This window comes from Callithrix jacchus, chromosome 3, assembly GCF_049354715.1.
Source record: "Callithrix jacchus isolate 240 chromosome 3, calJac240_pri, whole genome shotgun sequence".
NCBI lineage: Eukaryota > Metazoa > Chordata > Mammalia > Primates > Cebidae > Callithrix > Callithrix jacchus.
Window position 1 is genome coordinate 154056037 of NC_133504.1, and position 16793 is coordinate 154072829.

Here is a 16793-nt window from a genome sequence, read left to right on the forward strand (position 1 = left end):
CAACTTGATTCCTGATTTGAACCACAGAATAGAGAAAATTTGTGATTGTTTTCTCACTTTTCCCAAGTTTGGTGCATAAATAGTACTTCCCTAGATGCCTATAATAAAAGTTAATTTAGACTGGGTGCAGTGGTTCATGCCTGAAATCCCAGCACTTTGGAAGGTTGAGGAGGGCAGATCACTTGAGGCCAGAAGTTTGAGACCAGCCTGGGCAACATGGTGAAACCCTGTCTCTGCTAAAAATATAAAAATTAGCCAGATGTGGTGGCACATGCCTGTAATCCCAGTTACTTGAGGGGCCTGAGGCAGGAATCGCTTGAACCTGGGAGGTGAACACCAGATGGCGCCACTGCACTTTACCTGGGGGACGGAGCCAGACTCTTGTCTTCCACACCTCCAACCCTAGCCAAAAAGTTATTACCAACAACCAACAATGGAGGTCTTAAGGCAATGAGCTCACAGTGTTGTTCATGGAACCAGCAGCAGCAGCATCCCTTGGGAACTTCTTTTTTTTGTTTGTTTGAGATAGAGTTGTGCTCTGTCCCCCGGCTGGAGTGCAGGGGTGAAATCTCGGCTCACTGCAACCTCTGCCTCCCAGGTTCAAGCAATTCTCCTGCCTCAGCCTCCCAGATGACTGGGATTACAGGTGCACGCCACCGGGCCTAGCTGATTTTTGTATTTTTTTTTTTTTAGTAGAGACAGCGTTTCACCGTGTTGGTCAGGCTGGTCTCGAACTCCTGACCTCAGGTGATCCTCCCGCCTCCGCCTCCACCTCCGCCTCCCAAAGTGCTAGGATTACAGGTGTGAGCCACCCTGCTGGCCTGTCTTACTGTTCTCACAATAACAAAGGAAAATGCTTTCTCTAATTTCATTTGATAATTGGGGTAATTTCAAAGAGAACATTTAAAGGCACATACACATCAACAGCCACCTAGATGTACTCAGCATAAAGCTGACCTAAACCACCAAAAATAACATAAAGATCAAAAAGGCGACATATAAACAATGAAATATACAACACTTAAGTGTGCTACTTCATTTTCCAATGGACTTTCTAAACAACCTAATTTTAAAATTCATGGTGTCACTTGAAACAAGATCTTATATAATTTGTAATAAAATTATTTATTTTAAAGGAAATTCACCTGAATAGCAAAGACAAGTTTCCACTCAAAGAAAGTATTTAATACTAAGGCAATTATTAAACTCACAATACTTATTTTAATTTGAAATAAAAACATAAAGGCATGTAAAATAAAAGCATCTTAATCTTATAAATCCTCCAAGTCCCTCGTACTATCACATAATTACATGCCTATCCCATAGGTAGTTTTACATATATCTCAACAAGGCAATAAACACTTTTCTTAAAAACTGATAATCTCGTTTTTTTTCTTTTTCCTCGAGTATGGAAGTATAATCTCTCAAATTAATGAAGTTGGACCCTTACCTTATTATATCCTATATAACAGTTAACTCAAGACTGGGCTTGGTGGCTTACGCCTGTAATCCCAGCACTTTGGGAGGCTGAGGCAGGTGGATCATCTCAGGTCAGGAGTTCGAGACTAGCCTGACCAACATGGAGAACCCAATCTCTACTAAAAATACAAAAAATTAGCTGGGCATGGTGGTGCTTGCCTGTAATCCCAGCTACTCGGGAGGCTGAGGCAGGAGAATCACTTGAACCTGGGAAGCAGAGGCTGTGGTGAGCTGAGATTGCACCATTGTACTCCAGCCTGGGCAATAAGAGCAAAACTCCATCTCAAAAAGACAAAACCCCAAAACGGATCAAAGACCTAAACGTTACGAGCCAGAAAGCAAAAATGGGGAAAACTTGAGAACACTGAATTTGGCAATTATTCCTTGGATATGACATTGAGAGCACAGGAAACCAAATGGAAAATAAGGGAAAATGTATGACAACTTTATCAAAGTTAAAAACTCCTAGCCAGGTGCGGTGGGGCTCACGCCTGTAATCCCTGCACTTTGGGAGGCTGAAGTGGATCACGTGAGGTCAGAAGTTCAAGACCAGCCTGGCCAACATGCTGAAACACCACTTCTTCTAAAAACACAAAATTAGCCAGGTGTGTTGGTGCATGTCTGTAATCCCAGCTACCTGGGAGACTAAGGCAGGAGAATTGCTTGAATCCAGGAGGCAGAGGCTGCAGTAAGCCAAGATCACGCCACTGCACTATCCAGCCTGGGCAAGAGAGCAAAACACAATCAATCAATCAATCCTCCTGTGAAGCTGGTGTGGTGGCATACACCTGCAGTCCCAGCTACTTGGGAGGCTGAGGTGGGACGATCACTTGAGCCCAAGAGTTAGAGGATAGCTTGGGCAACAAAGCAAGACCCCCACTACTTGAAACAAAAAACCTGTGTTGCAAAGGACACAATCAATACAATGAAAATGCAACTCACAGAAGAGGAGAAAATATCTGCAAATCATTTATCTGGTTATGGCTTAATATTCATAGAATATAAAGAACTCCTATAACTCAATAACAACAACAAAACACCCGGGTAAAAAATCAACAAGGAACATGAACAGACATTTCTCCAAAGAAGATATATAAAGTGTCAATAAACACATGAAAAGATGCTCAGCACCACTATCATTAGGAAAATGCAAATCGAAATCACAGTGAGCTATCACTTCATATCCATTAGGATGGCTACTATAAAAAAATAGTAATTGTTAACTAGGTTGTGGAGAAATGGAACTCTTGTGCACTGTTTGTAGGAATGTAAAATGGTGAAAACTCTTATCGAAAACCATATGACGGTCCCTCAAAAAAACAAAACAAAACAAAACAAAAACGAACACAGAGTTACTAGATAATCCAGTGATTCCACTTATGGGTATACACCCAAAAGAAATGAAAGTAGGAATTGGAGTAGGTATTCATATATGCATGTTTATAACAATATTATTCACAGTAGCCAAAAGGCAGAAGTAACTTAAGTTTCCATGGATGGATAAACAGATCAACAAAATGCTTGGCTTGTGTGTGTGTGTGTGCGCGTGCGCACGCAGTGAATTATTTTTGCCTTAAAAGGAAGGAAATTTTGACATATGCTACCACATGCCATACATGTTTCAGAATAATATAGACATTATTCCAAGTGAAATAAGCCAGAAACAAAAGGACAAATATTGTATGCTGCCATTAATGTACCTAGAGTAGTCAAATTCAGAGAAAGAAAGTAGAATGGTGACTGCTAAGGGCTGGGGCAGGGGGAGGCTAAAGGTAGGGGATGGGATTGTGAAGTTGTTTAATCTGTATAGTTTCAGTTCTGCCAGAGAAAGACTTCTGGAGACAGGATGCACAATAACCATTCTTTTTTTTTAATTTTCTTTTGTTGCTCTGTTTGCTTAAATTTAACCATTGTTAACACTACTCAACTGTGTACTTAAAAACAATTAACATGGTAGTTGTTTTTTTTTCTTTTTTTAAAGACAGAGTCTCACCCTGTTGCCCAGGCCAGAGTGCACTGGTGTAATCAGGATTCACTGCAGCCTCAACTCCTGATCCTAAGCAGGAGCACCAATTCATTAATGTATTTATTTATTTATTTTTGAGAGAAAGTCTCCCTCTGTCACCCAGGGTGGAATGCAGTGGTGTGATCTCAGCTCCTAGAGCCTCCTCCTCCTAGGTTCAAGGGATTCTCCTGCCTCAGCCTCCCAAGTAGCTAGGATTACAGGCATGAGCCACCCAGCCTGCAAATTTTTATATTTTTAGTAAGAGACAGGGTTTCACCATGTTAGCCAGGCTGGTCTTGAACTCCTGACCTCAGGTGGTCTGCCCCCCTTGCCTCCCAAAGTGCTGGGATTACTGGTGTGAGCCATCACGCCCAGTTTACTTACTTATTTGAGACAGTCCCCCTCTGTCGCCCAGGCTGGAGTGCAGTGGCATGTCGAAATCCCGGCTCACTGCAACGTCTGCCTCCCTGGTTCAAGCAATTCTCCTGTCTCAACTTCCTTAGTCGCTGGGACTACAGTCGCATGCTACTATGCCTGGTTAATGTTTTTTGTATTTTTAGTAGAGATGGGATTTCACCATGTTAGTCAGGCTGGTCTGGAACTCCTGACTTCAGGTGATCCACCTGCCTCCGACTCCCAAAGTGCTGGGATTACAGGTGTGAGCCACCATGCCTGGATCTACTTATTTATTTTTGAGACAGCATCTCACTGTCACTTAGACTGGAGGTACAGTGGTGTGATCACAGGTCACTGCAGCCTCGCCCTCAACCTCCTGAGCTTAAGCGATCCTCCAACCTCAGCCTCCTGAGTAGCTGAGACTACAGACTCATGCCACCACACCTGGCTAATTTTTCTATTTTTTTTGCAGAGACGGAGTTTCACCATGTTGCCCAGGCTGGTCTTGAACTTCTGGGCTCAAACGATCCACTTCCTTGACCTCCCAAAGTGTTGGGATTATAGGTGTGAGCCACCATGCCTGGCCAGTAAATTTTATGCTCTTGTTGCCCAGGCTGGAGTGCAATGGCACTATCTCGGCTCACTGCAACCTCTGTCTTCTGGGTTCAAGCGATTCTCCTGACTCAGCCTCCAATGTAGGTGGGATTACAGGTGTCTGCCACCATGTCTGGCTAATTTTTGTAGTTTTAGTAGAGATGGGCCTTCACCATGTTGCCCAGGGTGGTCTTGAACTCTTGACCTGGTGATCCACCTGTTCTGGCCTCCCAAAGAGCTGGGATTACAGGTGTGAGCCATGGCGTCTGGTCCAAATTTTTAAAAATTTAAGTAGTAAGCTCTTATCTTAAAGATTGAAAAAATCCTTTTTATAAATTCTATTTCCTCTATTTGCTCTGTCTTCCTATTGTAAAGACACAATTTACTATAGACCTAAAGATTACCATTTCAAGAATCAGAAACCTGAATGAAGGGGACATTAAAGAAAAAGAATCAGACCAGTGCGGTGGCTCACGCCTGTAATCCCAGCACTTTGGGAGGCCAAGGCAGGTAGATTACCTGAGGTCAGGAGTTTGAGATCAGCCTGACCAACATGGTGAAACCTTGTCTCTACCAAAAATACAAAAGTTGGGCCAGGTGCAGTGGCTCACGCCTGTAATCCCACCATTTTGGGAGGCCAAGGCAGGTGAATCACGAGGTCAAGAGATCGAGACCATCCTGGCCAACATGGTGAAACACCGTCTCTACTAAAAATATAAAAATTAGCTGGGTATGGTGGTGTGCGCCTGTAGTCCCAGCTATTCAGGAGGCTGAAGCAGGAGAATTGCTTGAACCCAGGAGGCAGAGGTTGCAGTGAGCTGAGATCTCGCCACTGTACTCTAGCCTGGCACCTGGCGAAAGAACAAGACTCTGCCTCAAAAAAAAAAAAAATTAGCCAGGCCTAGTGGTTGGTACCTGTAATCACAGCTACTAAGGAGGCTGAGGGAGAATCACTTGAACCCAACAGGCAGAGGTTGCAGTGAGCTGAGATCACGCCACTGCATTCTAGCCTGGGCGACAGAGCAAGACTCTCAACAACGACAACAACAAAAACAAAAAAGCTGAGTGCAGTGGCTCATGCCTGTAATCCTAATACTTTGGGAAACCAACACAGGAGAACTGCTTGAGCACAGGAGCTCAACACCAGCATGGGCAACATGGTGATATCCATGTGCATAAAAATAATTTTAAAAAATTAGCCAGGCATGGTGGTGTGCACCTGGGACAGGCTAAGGTGGGAAGAATGCTTGGCCCTGGAAGGTCAAGGCTGCAGTGAGCCATGATCACGTCACTGCACTCCAGCCTGGGCGACAGAGTAAAACTGTGTCTGGCAGGGGCAAAAAAAAAGGGGAGGGGGTGGGTGGCAGTTTACCCTCAAAATTGAAAAAAAAAAAAAATCTAGAGCTATAAATTTAGATTCAATTCTAAACAATGTAAGAGAAAAAGTTGTCATTTTTCTGCATGATTGAAATTTTCATACAATGTGTGAACAAGGCTCACTGCAGCCCTGACTTTCAAAGCTTAAGTGATTTTCTCATGTTAGACTACAGGCACGCACCACCACACCCAGCTAATCAAACATTTTTTTGTAAAGACAGGGTCTTGTCATATTGCCAGTGCTTGTCTCAAACACTTGGGCTCAAGCAATCCTCCCGCCTTGGCCTCCCCCAAAATGCTAGGATTACAGGTTTGAGTCATTGTGCATAGCTAGTTTTAATAATTAATTGCAAGAAAATTAGTTCAACAGGTCAGGCATGATGGCTCACGAACTTTGGGAGGCCAAAGTGGGTGGACTGCTTGAGTCCAGGAGTTCAAGACCAGCCAGGCAATGAGGTGAAACTGTCTCTACAAAAAAATTAGCCAGGTGTGGTAGCATGTGCCTGTAGCTACAGTTACTTGGGAGGCGGAGGTGGGAAATCACTTGAGCCTCAAAGGTTGAGGCTGTGGTGAGCCACAGCACTCTAGCTGGGCGGCAGAGTGAGATTCCATCTCAAAAACAAATAAATAATAAACATACACACACAAAAAAGAAAATTAATATCAAAACAAAAACTATTGATATAGTTTGGATATTTGTCCACTCCAAATCTCATGCTGAAATGCAATCCTCAGTGCTAGAGGTATGGCCCGGGGAGAGGTGTTGGCATCATTGGTACAGATCCCTCATGAATGGCTTAGTGCCATCCCATTGAGGATAAATGAGTTTCTGTGAGAGCTAATTGTTTAAAAGGGTTTTAAGGCTGAGTGTGATGGCTCACTCCTGTAACCCCAGCACATTTGAGAGGCCAAGGCGAGTGGATCACTTGAGCTCAGGAATTCCAGACCAGCCTGGCCAACATGGCAAGAGCCCATTTCTGCTAAAAATACAAATATTAGCTGGGCATGGTGGCAAACGCCTATAATCCCAGCTACTCAGGAGGCTGAGGCATAGGGACACAAGAAGTGCATATAGTCAGAAGGTGGAGGTTACAGCGAGCTGAGATTGCGCTACCACACTTCAGCTTGGGCGACAGAGGAGGACTCAGTTAAAAAAAAAGTGTTTTTGAAGTGTGTGGCAACTTTCCCCTGTTGCTTCCACTCTGCTCTCACCATGTGAAACAGGCTTCCCTTTCACCTTCCACTGTGATCATAAGCTCCCTGAGGTCTCACCAGAAATTGAGCAGATGTTGACACCATGCTTCCCATACAGGCTGCAGAACCATAAGCCAAATGAACCTCTTTATAAACTATTCAGTTTCAGGTATTCCTTTATGGCAATGCAAAAACAGCCCACCATACTTATTTTTCTAACCCTGAATACTACAGGCCAGGCGTGGGGGCCCATGCCTGTAATATTAGCACTTCAGGAGGCCAAGGTGGAAGGATCATTTGAGGCCAGGCATTTGAGACCAGCTTGGTTAACAGAGCAAGATCCTATCTCTACAAAATAAATTAATAAATAAATATTCATTTTTTACTGAGATGGAGTCTCGCTCTGTCACCCATGCTGGAGTGCAGTGGCACAATCTCGGCTCACTGCAACCTCTGCCACCCAGGTTCAAGTGATTCTCATGCCTAAACCTCCCAAGTAGCTGGGACTACAGGTGCACACCACCACACCCAGCTAATTCTTTTGTATTTTTAGTAGATTGAGGGTTTCACCATGTTGACCAGGCTGTTCTCGAACTCCTGACCTCAGGTGATCCACCCGCCTCAGTCTCCCAAAGTGCTGGGATTACAGGTATGAGCCATTGCGCCCAGCTTAAAACTTTAAAAAAATAAATGAATACTACATAAACTGTATCTTTGGCTGGGCACTCACACCTGTAATCCCAGCACTTTGGGAGGCCGATGTGCGTGGATCACGAGGTCAAGGGATAGAAACCATTCTGGTCAATATAATGAAATGCTGTCTCTACTAAAAATACAAAAATCCGCTGGGCGTGGTAGCACGTGCCTGTTACCCCAGCTACTTGGGAGGCTGATGCAGAATTGCTTGAACCCAGAAGGCAGAAGTTGCAGTGAGCTGAGATTGCGCCACCACACTCCAGCCTGGCAAGAGTGAGATTTCAAAAGAAAAAAACAAAGAAACTGTATCTTCAATGATATAAAGAAATGTGTGCAATTTTGGACTGCTTTACATTAATTTTAAAATCTAAATTTAGTAATATGAAAAAGTATACAACTGACAACATTCTTTTATTCCATTTCTTCTTCTATTTACAAGGTAGTAAGCAAATCCATATTGTATTAAGACCTTTAGGATCACTATCTATACACATGAGCTTAAATTTATTATAACAAATCCTAACAGGCAAGCAGAATTACGAAATTTCAAAATGTGTTCATCTTTATAATTCAGTAGATAATGTGAATAAACTAGCACCTTACAAATTTATCTCCACTAAATTAATTTTGCTCAAGTTTCAAATTGTTCATGTGGTTATGTAACTTTTCATATACTCATATATTCATTCATAAGGACTCGGTAGGGGTTTTACTATGTAGAATAATCCCATGAATTATTGATACTGTTAACTGACTTTTCCACTATGGATCTTCCAACAGATCATCAATAATTAAATCATGCTCATTCAAAACACTAAATGCTACTTAAAGAGAATGGCAGCATTTTTACTACAGAATTTCTTTTTTAAAGAGATTGGGTTTTACTATGTTGTCCAGGCTGGAGTGCAGTGGCTATTCACAGGTGTTGTCTCACTATTAATGAGCAAAAGAGTTTTTTTTGTTTGTCTTTTTGTTTTTCTGAGATAGAGTCTTGCTCTGTCGACAGCACCAGGTTGGAGTTCAGTGGCACGATCTCAGCTCACTGCAATCTCCGCCTCCTGGGTTCAAGCACCTCTCCTGCCTACGCCTCCCTAGTAGCTAGGACTATGGGCACACGCCCAGCTAATTTTTGTATTTTTCAGTAGAGATGGGGTTTCACCATGTTGGCTAGGATGATCTTGATCTCTTGACCTTGTGATCTGCCTGCCTCGGCCTCCCAAAGTGCTGGGATTACAGATGTCAGCCACTACGCCCGGCCGAGCAAAGGAGTTTTGGCTTGCTCTGTTTCCAACCTTTTCTGGTCCACCCCTCCTTAGGCAATCTGGTGGTCCTCTGTTCCTAAGAGGCCACCAATACTCATGCCCAACATAGTGTGGACACCTGACTGGCAAAGCACACTACAGCCCAAACTTGCTGGGCTTAAGCACTCCTCTTGCCTCAGCTTCCTAAGTGGCTGGGACTCCAGGTGCACACCACTGCAGCCAGCTACTATAATTTTGTTGTTAAAGCATAACCAAAGTTAAGATACTATGCAGCTGGATAAATTTTTACATATGTATATAACCATGTAACCACCAACTGGATCAAAATAAAGTTGCTTATTTTTTTGTTTTTTTTTTTTTTTGAGACGGAGTTTCGCTCTTGTTACCCAGACTGGAGTACAATGGTGCGATCTCGGCTGACCGCAACCTCCGCCTCCTGGGTTCAGGCAATTCTCCCGCCTCAGCCTCCCAAGTAGCTGGGACTACAGGTGCGCGCCACCATGCCCAGCTAATTTTTTGTATTTTTAGTAGAGATGGGGTTTCACCATGTTGACCAGGATGGTCTCGATCTCTTGACCTCGTGATCCACCCGTCTCAGCCTCCCAAAGTGCTGGGATTATAGGCGTGAGCCACTGCGCCAGGCCAAAATAAAGTATTTTTTAGCATTATAATGCCTCACTTCTGTTCCTCCCACCTACAACTCTTGCCCAACCTCACCACTATCATATTTTTTTATCACCATAAATTCTGGTTCATCTTGAATTTCACAAAAATTGAATCACACAGTATGTATTCTTTTGTGTCTGGCTTTTGTCACTCAACATGTCTGAGTCTCATCCATGTTGAACATGTCACTGACATTGAGCATAACAATGATATGCTCTTTTTTTACTGTTATGTAGTGCTCCAATGTGTGATCACAATATATCAATTCTCTTGTTGATAAGACACCTAAATTATTTCCCATTTTGGGCTATTAATAAATCTGCCATAAATATTCTTTTATAATGTCTTTTAAAAAGTGGGCATAGGGCCAGGCGCAGTGGCTCACGCCTGTAATCCCAAAACTTTGGGAGGCCAAGGCCGGTGGATCACAAGGTCAAGAGATCAAGACCATCCTAGCCAACATAGTGAAATACCGTCTCTACCAAAAATATAAAAATTAGCTGGGCATGGTGGCGTGCCCCTGTAGTCCCAGCTACTCAGGAGGCTGAGGCAGGGGCATTACTTGAACCTAGGAGGCAGAGGCTGCAGTGAGCCGAGATTACACCACTGCACTCCAGCTTGGCAACAAAGCGAGTTCGCCTCAAAAAAAAAAAAAAAAGGTTGGCATAGGTACTAATTTCTTTCTTTCTTTTTTTTTTTTTTGAGACGGAGTTTCACTCTTGTTACGCAGGCTGGAGTGCAATGGCGTGATCTCGGCTCACCGCAACCTCCACCTCCTGGGTTCAGGCAATTCTCCTGCCTCAGCCTCCTGAGTAGCTGGGATTACAGGCACACACCACCACGCCCAGCTAATTTTTTGTGTTTTTAGTAGAGACGGGGTTTCACCATGTTAACCAGGATGGTCTCGATCTCTTGACCTCGTGATCCACCCCCCTCGGCCTGCCAAAGTGCTGGGATTACAGGCGTGAGCCACCGCACCCAGCTGGTACTAATTTTTCTTTCTTTTCCTTTTTTTTTTTTTTTTGAGACGGAGTTTTGCTGTTGTTATCCAGACTGGAGTGCAATGGCACGATCTTGGCTCACTGCAACCTCCGCCTCCTGGGTTCAAGCAATTCTCCTGCCTCAGCCTCCCAAGTATCTGGGACTACAGGCGCCAACCACCATGCCCAGCTAATTTTTGTATTTTTAGTAGAGACGGGGTTTCACCTTGTTGACGAGGATGGTCTCGATCTCTTGACCTCATGATCCACCCGCCTAAGCCTCCCAAAGTGCTGGGATTATAGGCGTGAGGCCCTGCGCCCGGCCATTTCTTTTAGAAATTTTAGAAATTAATACCTTCCTAGGTATTAATGAAGCTGATAGGCCACAATGAAGGTGTACGTTTAGCTTTGGAAGATATTACCGGCTTTAAGTGGTTAAACCACATTCTTATCAGCAATGCATGAGGTATTTATATTTACAGGCATGCAGTGGTATCTAATTGTGATTTTAATTTGCATTTCCCTGATAAATAATGATGCTAAGCATACCTTACTGACCAAGTAGATATTCTGTGCCTGTTTGTGTCTTTTAGAAGGGCAGCATCACTGAGTAAAATTTTTATGTGTTGTCATTTTCTTCCCCAGGTAAGTAGATACCCTTAGTCATAGTGTTAGTGAAAAAACATTAGAAAATAGTTTCCACGTAGCATAGGTGAATAAATAAACCATACTAAAATCCTTGTTAAAAAAAATATATATATATATAACAAGAGTGAGACAGAGTTTCACTCTTGTTACCCAGGCTGGAGTGCAATGGCGCGATCTCGGCTCACCGCAACCTCCATCTCCTGGGTTCAAGCAATTCTCCTGCCTCAGCCTCCCGAGTAGCTGGGACTACAGGGATGCACCACCATGCCCGGCTAATTTTTGTGTTTTTAGTAGAGACGGGGTTTCACCATGTTGACCAGGATGGTCTCGATCTCTTGACCTCGTGATCCACCTGCCTCAGCCTCCCAAAGTGCTGGGATTACAGGCGTGAGCCACCTCGCCCTGCTAGTTGTTAAATATTAATTAAAGTAAATCACCACCCCTACATGCATTAATAAAAGACCAAGATTAACCAATTATTTTCTAGTATGCCTGCCAAAAATTATTTAATGTTTATGTAATTTTTCCTATGATTAAGATCCTTTATTTTCCTCTATCAGATTCCAGTTCTGAAACCTAAACATTCACATTTAAATATGGATATGCACTAAATGTCAATTATACCTCAGTAAAGCTCAGAGAAGAGAGTAATGACTTCATGAATATCTAGTCTCACCTATTTTACCTACTGTGTCTTTGGTATCTTTTAATATTTCAATTGTACAGATACAAAACCAATTATTCACCTGCCTTAGGAAAAGGGAATAGTTGATGTAAAAAATGTTTTATTCCTGCACAGCATATTAGGAGAAAATGTTTTGGTATAAAAATTCAACTTCTCTCCCTATATACACACAACATAATCTTTCAACTAGCTATATAGGGAGATAATTGCAAGTAATAGTACTGTTGGCTTAATTTAGGCAAAAAGAGAAGTCAGTGGGAAGTTTTCAACTGCAAGCTTTGTTTTTAAGGTTGTCATTCTGGGTGCTGAGAATAGCCTGAGTAGGGAAAAGCCAGAAGCAGGGAGGCAGACTAATGCAATTATCCAGGCTAGAGGTAACATGTTTGAAAAGGCGTACTAGTAAAGCTCCAGTTAAAATTTTGGAAGTTTTGCCAATAGATCCACAGACAGGGCATAGGGTACCAGAGAAAGAAACACCAAGGATCATGATGTGATTTTGGCCTGAGCAAATGCAAGGATGTATTTGCCAATAACTTAGTTGGGGAAGACTACAGAAACAGGTTTCAGGTTAGGAGACTATCACTTCAGTTTTTCACATGTTCAATATGTTCATTATATATTCAAGTAAAGACAATAAGCAGGCAGCAGGATAGGAGTCTCAAGTTCAGGGAAGATAATTTGCGAGTTTGTAGTATGTAAAGATGAAGTTATGATAATCAGATGAGCTTAGCAAGAAAGTGAGTACAGCTAGAAAGGAGCAGAAATCCAAGACTTATCCCTAAGGCATTCTAATACACAAAGATCCAGGAGATATGAGAGGAACTGGTTAAGGAGTCTGGGAGTGAGCACTGGAAAGGGAGAATAGGAAAACTAATGTACCTGAAGCCAAATGAAAAAAGTACAGTGTCTCTAATACTGCAAATATATACTCCTATCACTGAATCTTAGCGCTTTCAGGAGCCTTGGGGATAAAGTAATGGATTATTTTATTTTCTATTTCTCTTTCTCTCTCTTTTTTTTTTTTTTTTTGCTACTTCTCGAGAGCGTCTACTTACAGGAACCTAATGGATTAAAAACACTGACGCTTAAGTTCAATAAATTGGCAAAAGTCACAAATCAAAAAAGAGTAACAGAGAAGATAAAAAGTATGTTTATTCCACACTGTTTTTTTTTAAAGGCAAGAATCTCACTCTGTCACCCAGGCTGGAGTGCAGTGGTGCAATCTCAGCTCACTGCAACCTCCGCCTCCTGGGTCTAAGCAATTCTGCCTCAGCCTCCCGAGTAGCTGGGACTACAGGCGCATGCCACCATGCCTGGCTAATTTTTTATATTTTTAGTAGAGACGGGGTTTCACTGTGTTAGCCAGGATGATCATAATCTCCTGACCTTGTGATCCACTGCGCCCAGCCTATTTCACATTGTTTTATGTTTGAAAGTCTTGATCGATGTGGAATATAGAATATATGGGAATATAGATAAAGAAACTAGATCCCAGGTGAGGTGCAGTGGCTCAAGCCTGTAATCCCAGCACTTTAAGAGGCTGAGGCGGGTGGATCACAAGGTCAAGAGATCGAGACCATCCTGGTCAACACGGTGAAACCCTGTCTCTACTAAAAATACAAAAAATTAGCTGGGCATGGTGGCGTGTGCCTGTAATCCCAGCTACTCAGGAGGCTGAGGCAGGAGAATTGCCTGAACCCAGGAGGCGGAGGTTGCGGTGAGCTGAGATCACGCCATTGCACTCCAGCCTGGGTAACAAGAGCGAAACTCCATCTCAAAAAAAAAAGGAACTAGATCCCAAGAGATGATCTACTGAGGGACGTGTTTACTCTGATGTGCTACTGGAATAGAAAAAGAAAACAAAACCTGCAACTCTAGTCTGTTCATCCAGTTACTAAGTAAACCAAATTGGCCATACACTAAATGATGTCATTCCTATTTCATTTTCTTTCAGGTACCATTTTTTCCCCCTTTCTTATCAGGAGGCTAAGGCAGGAGAACCACTTGAACCCCGGATGGCAGAGGTTACAGTGAGCTAAGATTGTGCCACTGCACTCCAGCCTAGGCAACAAGAGTGAAACTCTGTCTCCAAAAAAAAACCAACCATAGCTTAAAAATTCTAGTACCAGCAATAATACAGAATCTTTAGAAGATTAGGTAGCCAGGTAGGGCCCATTAAACACAGTTTTGGCTCCAAGTCTTTCTACCAATTGCTGTTTATTTTGTTCTGTTATACATTCTCTTGCAAAAGAGTAAAATCAGAAGAAAAGGTCATAATAACACAATTGATCTTTTCTAATTTTATGGTTTTCTCCCACTCCAATTACTTTTTATACCTTTGGTCTTAGTTTTTCCATCTATAAAGTCATGTGCTAAATAATTCACTATCATCTTTATCATTGTTAGATTATGCAAGTTTCCAGTCTGGGCAACCAGAACCCTATCTCTACAAAACATACAGAAATTAGCCAGGCATGGTGGTTTGCACCTGTATTCCCAGCTACTTCTGAAGCTGAGGTGGTAGGACTACATGGGCTTAAGAGAAGGCTGCAGTGAACTATGACTGCACTATTGCACTACAGCCTGGGCAACAGGGCAAGACCCTGTCTCAACAAAAACAACAAAAAGCAAAGCTCTATTCTAAGAGAATTATATAAAACAACTTATTAAATCCTCTCAGCTCTAGAAGTGGGTGTCAACCCATTTTGCAGACGAGGACACTAAGCCACACAGACTTTAGGCAATTTGCTCATGACCATGCAGCCTGGTAAACTGGAGAGCAAAGATGTGAACCTCATGGCTCCAGAGTAGGAACTCTTAAAATGCTTAAATGCTATACAGAGCAAATGAGACAAACCAAGTGAAAGCACAATACTGCTGTCCAAATGAAGACATCACCTACAAAGGTGGTCCTTGTTAGAATTCATGAACCAAAAACCGTAACTGTGCTCAATTAACACAACTTACAGCAATTCTGTAGCTTACATTCCATCTGAGGGGGAGATGGCTACTTTAATACTTACTTTTTACTTTTTTAGTCTTTCACAAATATCTTCTTAAGATAGCGAAGAATCAAATTTACCAAAACAACAAATAAAAGCCAAGACTTTTCAAAATGTAAAGCTAGCATCTAACATTATCTAACAAGTCTCTATTTAAATATGGATTGTGATCTCAATTATACTGCATTTACAATTACGTACTTAAGAGACTTCATAAAGTTACTGCCCAAACAGAATAAAGTATAATATATGCTTTGAGGCAATTACACATTTAACACTCTTATAGTCTTGGTATTCATATGAGAAAGAGAGAAGGTGAATTCAAAATCTCTTACCATTGATCTTTCAGGATATCCAAACAAATAGCCCCTGTGACGGAACTAATATTAGGATGCCATATTTTAGTGATAAACCGGACCTAGAATATAAAGCACACTTGAGTTTTTAAGTAACAGAAATAAAACAGTTTAAGTAGAACTACAAGAAAATGAAATCTTCAATCTAAAAAAAGAAAGGTCCCTATATCTATTAAGTCATTTTGCCTAGGTGTAAGAAGGGGTACAGATGTCAAAGGATTCAGTAAGCTGAATGTTGTCACTAACATATATTGTTTTTAAACTTTAATAAATGTCCCACCTTTAAACAAACTCAACAATTACTATGAGCTTACATTTTACCTAGCATAATGGCAGATGATAGGAGAATACAACAGAGACTAAAATCCATTTTGGTAAACAAAGTAGTACACAAAATAAAAACATAAATAGTAAATGGCACTTTTCTTCATGTGAGGCAGGGTGCAGAATAGGTTTGAGGAAAAAAGCAAGTAAAATCAGTGAATGGAACCACAAATAGTAAGTGGCTGTGCTTTTCTTAATCTTTCTGTAGAATTTTTTCTCAAATTCTTTTTATTGGAGGGCCTATATGATGTAGCAGGCATTGAAAAGACTCTAAGGCTTAGAGTTTAAGAAATCTACCCAAAATCAAATAGGTAGTTAAACAGAGACTAATGTAAACTCCTACAATCTGTTTCCAGATTCGAGTCTAATCATCTCATTATTTGTCTCAGTATGTAAGAATAATAAACCAACAAGTGAAAATGCTAAAACATGAGGATCGCTTGAATCTGAAAGGTTGAGGCTGCAGCAAGCTGTGATTGTGCCATGGTACTACAGCCTGAGCAAGAGAGCGTGACCAAATGAAAAACAATTAACTCTTTAATATATGCTCCTAAGCTATTCATGGAAAGAAGCTAAGATTTTCCACTTCTCTCAACTCTTTGTCACTTCTTGAGTTTTCTACACTACCTGTTTCTTCCTCATATCTTGCTTGCTAACTCATATTCAATCTAAAAAAAAAAAGCACTTTAATTCGCCAACAACTTTAAAATACAGAAAACCAATAGACACTTTCCATTCCTTCATTCTTGCTATGCCTGATTCTTTTTAGTCTTAATAATTTTACTACTTTCAATGATACCTAATTCTCTCCAACCACCTTCCCATTAAAGGAGACAATGATTTGTCACCTAGGTTACTACAGTTTCCTGCCTTTATTGCATACCTGTCTGTTCCCTCCAATTATTTTCCACACCAAAATTAAAGAGAGCCGTTTAAAACAAATCTGATTTGCATCACTGTGCTGCTTAAGGACCATTAATGACCTCTCATTCCCTTCAGGTAAGCCCACTCTCTCTCTCTCTCTTTTTTTTTTTTTTGAGAAGGAGTCTTGCTCTGTCACCCAGGCTAGAGTCTAGAGTACAATAGTGCAATCTCGGCTCACTGCAACATCCACCTCCCGGGTTCAAGC

General features: G+C 41.8%; 1 protein-coding gene across 7 annotated transcripts in view; it reads right to left on the reverse strand.

Annotated features, from left to right (window-relative positions):
• Positions 1-16793, reverse strand: part of UBE2K (ubiquitin conjugating enzyme E2 K) — a 120922-nt gene that overhangs the window by 9932 nt on the left and 94197 nt on the right. For all 7 annotated transcript variants that reach the window (XM_035293864.3, XM_078367373.1, XM_078367372.1 and 4 more), the window contains one exon: positions 15320-15402. In XM_035293864.3, coding sequence (XP_035149755.1) covers positions 15320-15402 — 83 coding nt within the window. The remainder of the gene's footprint in view (positions 1-15319; positions 15403-16793) is intronic.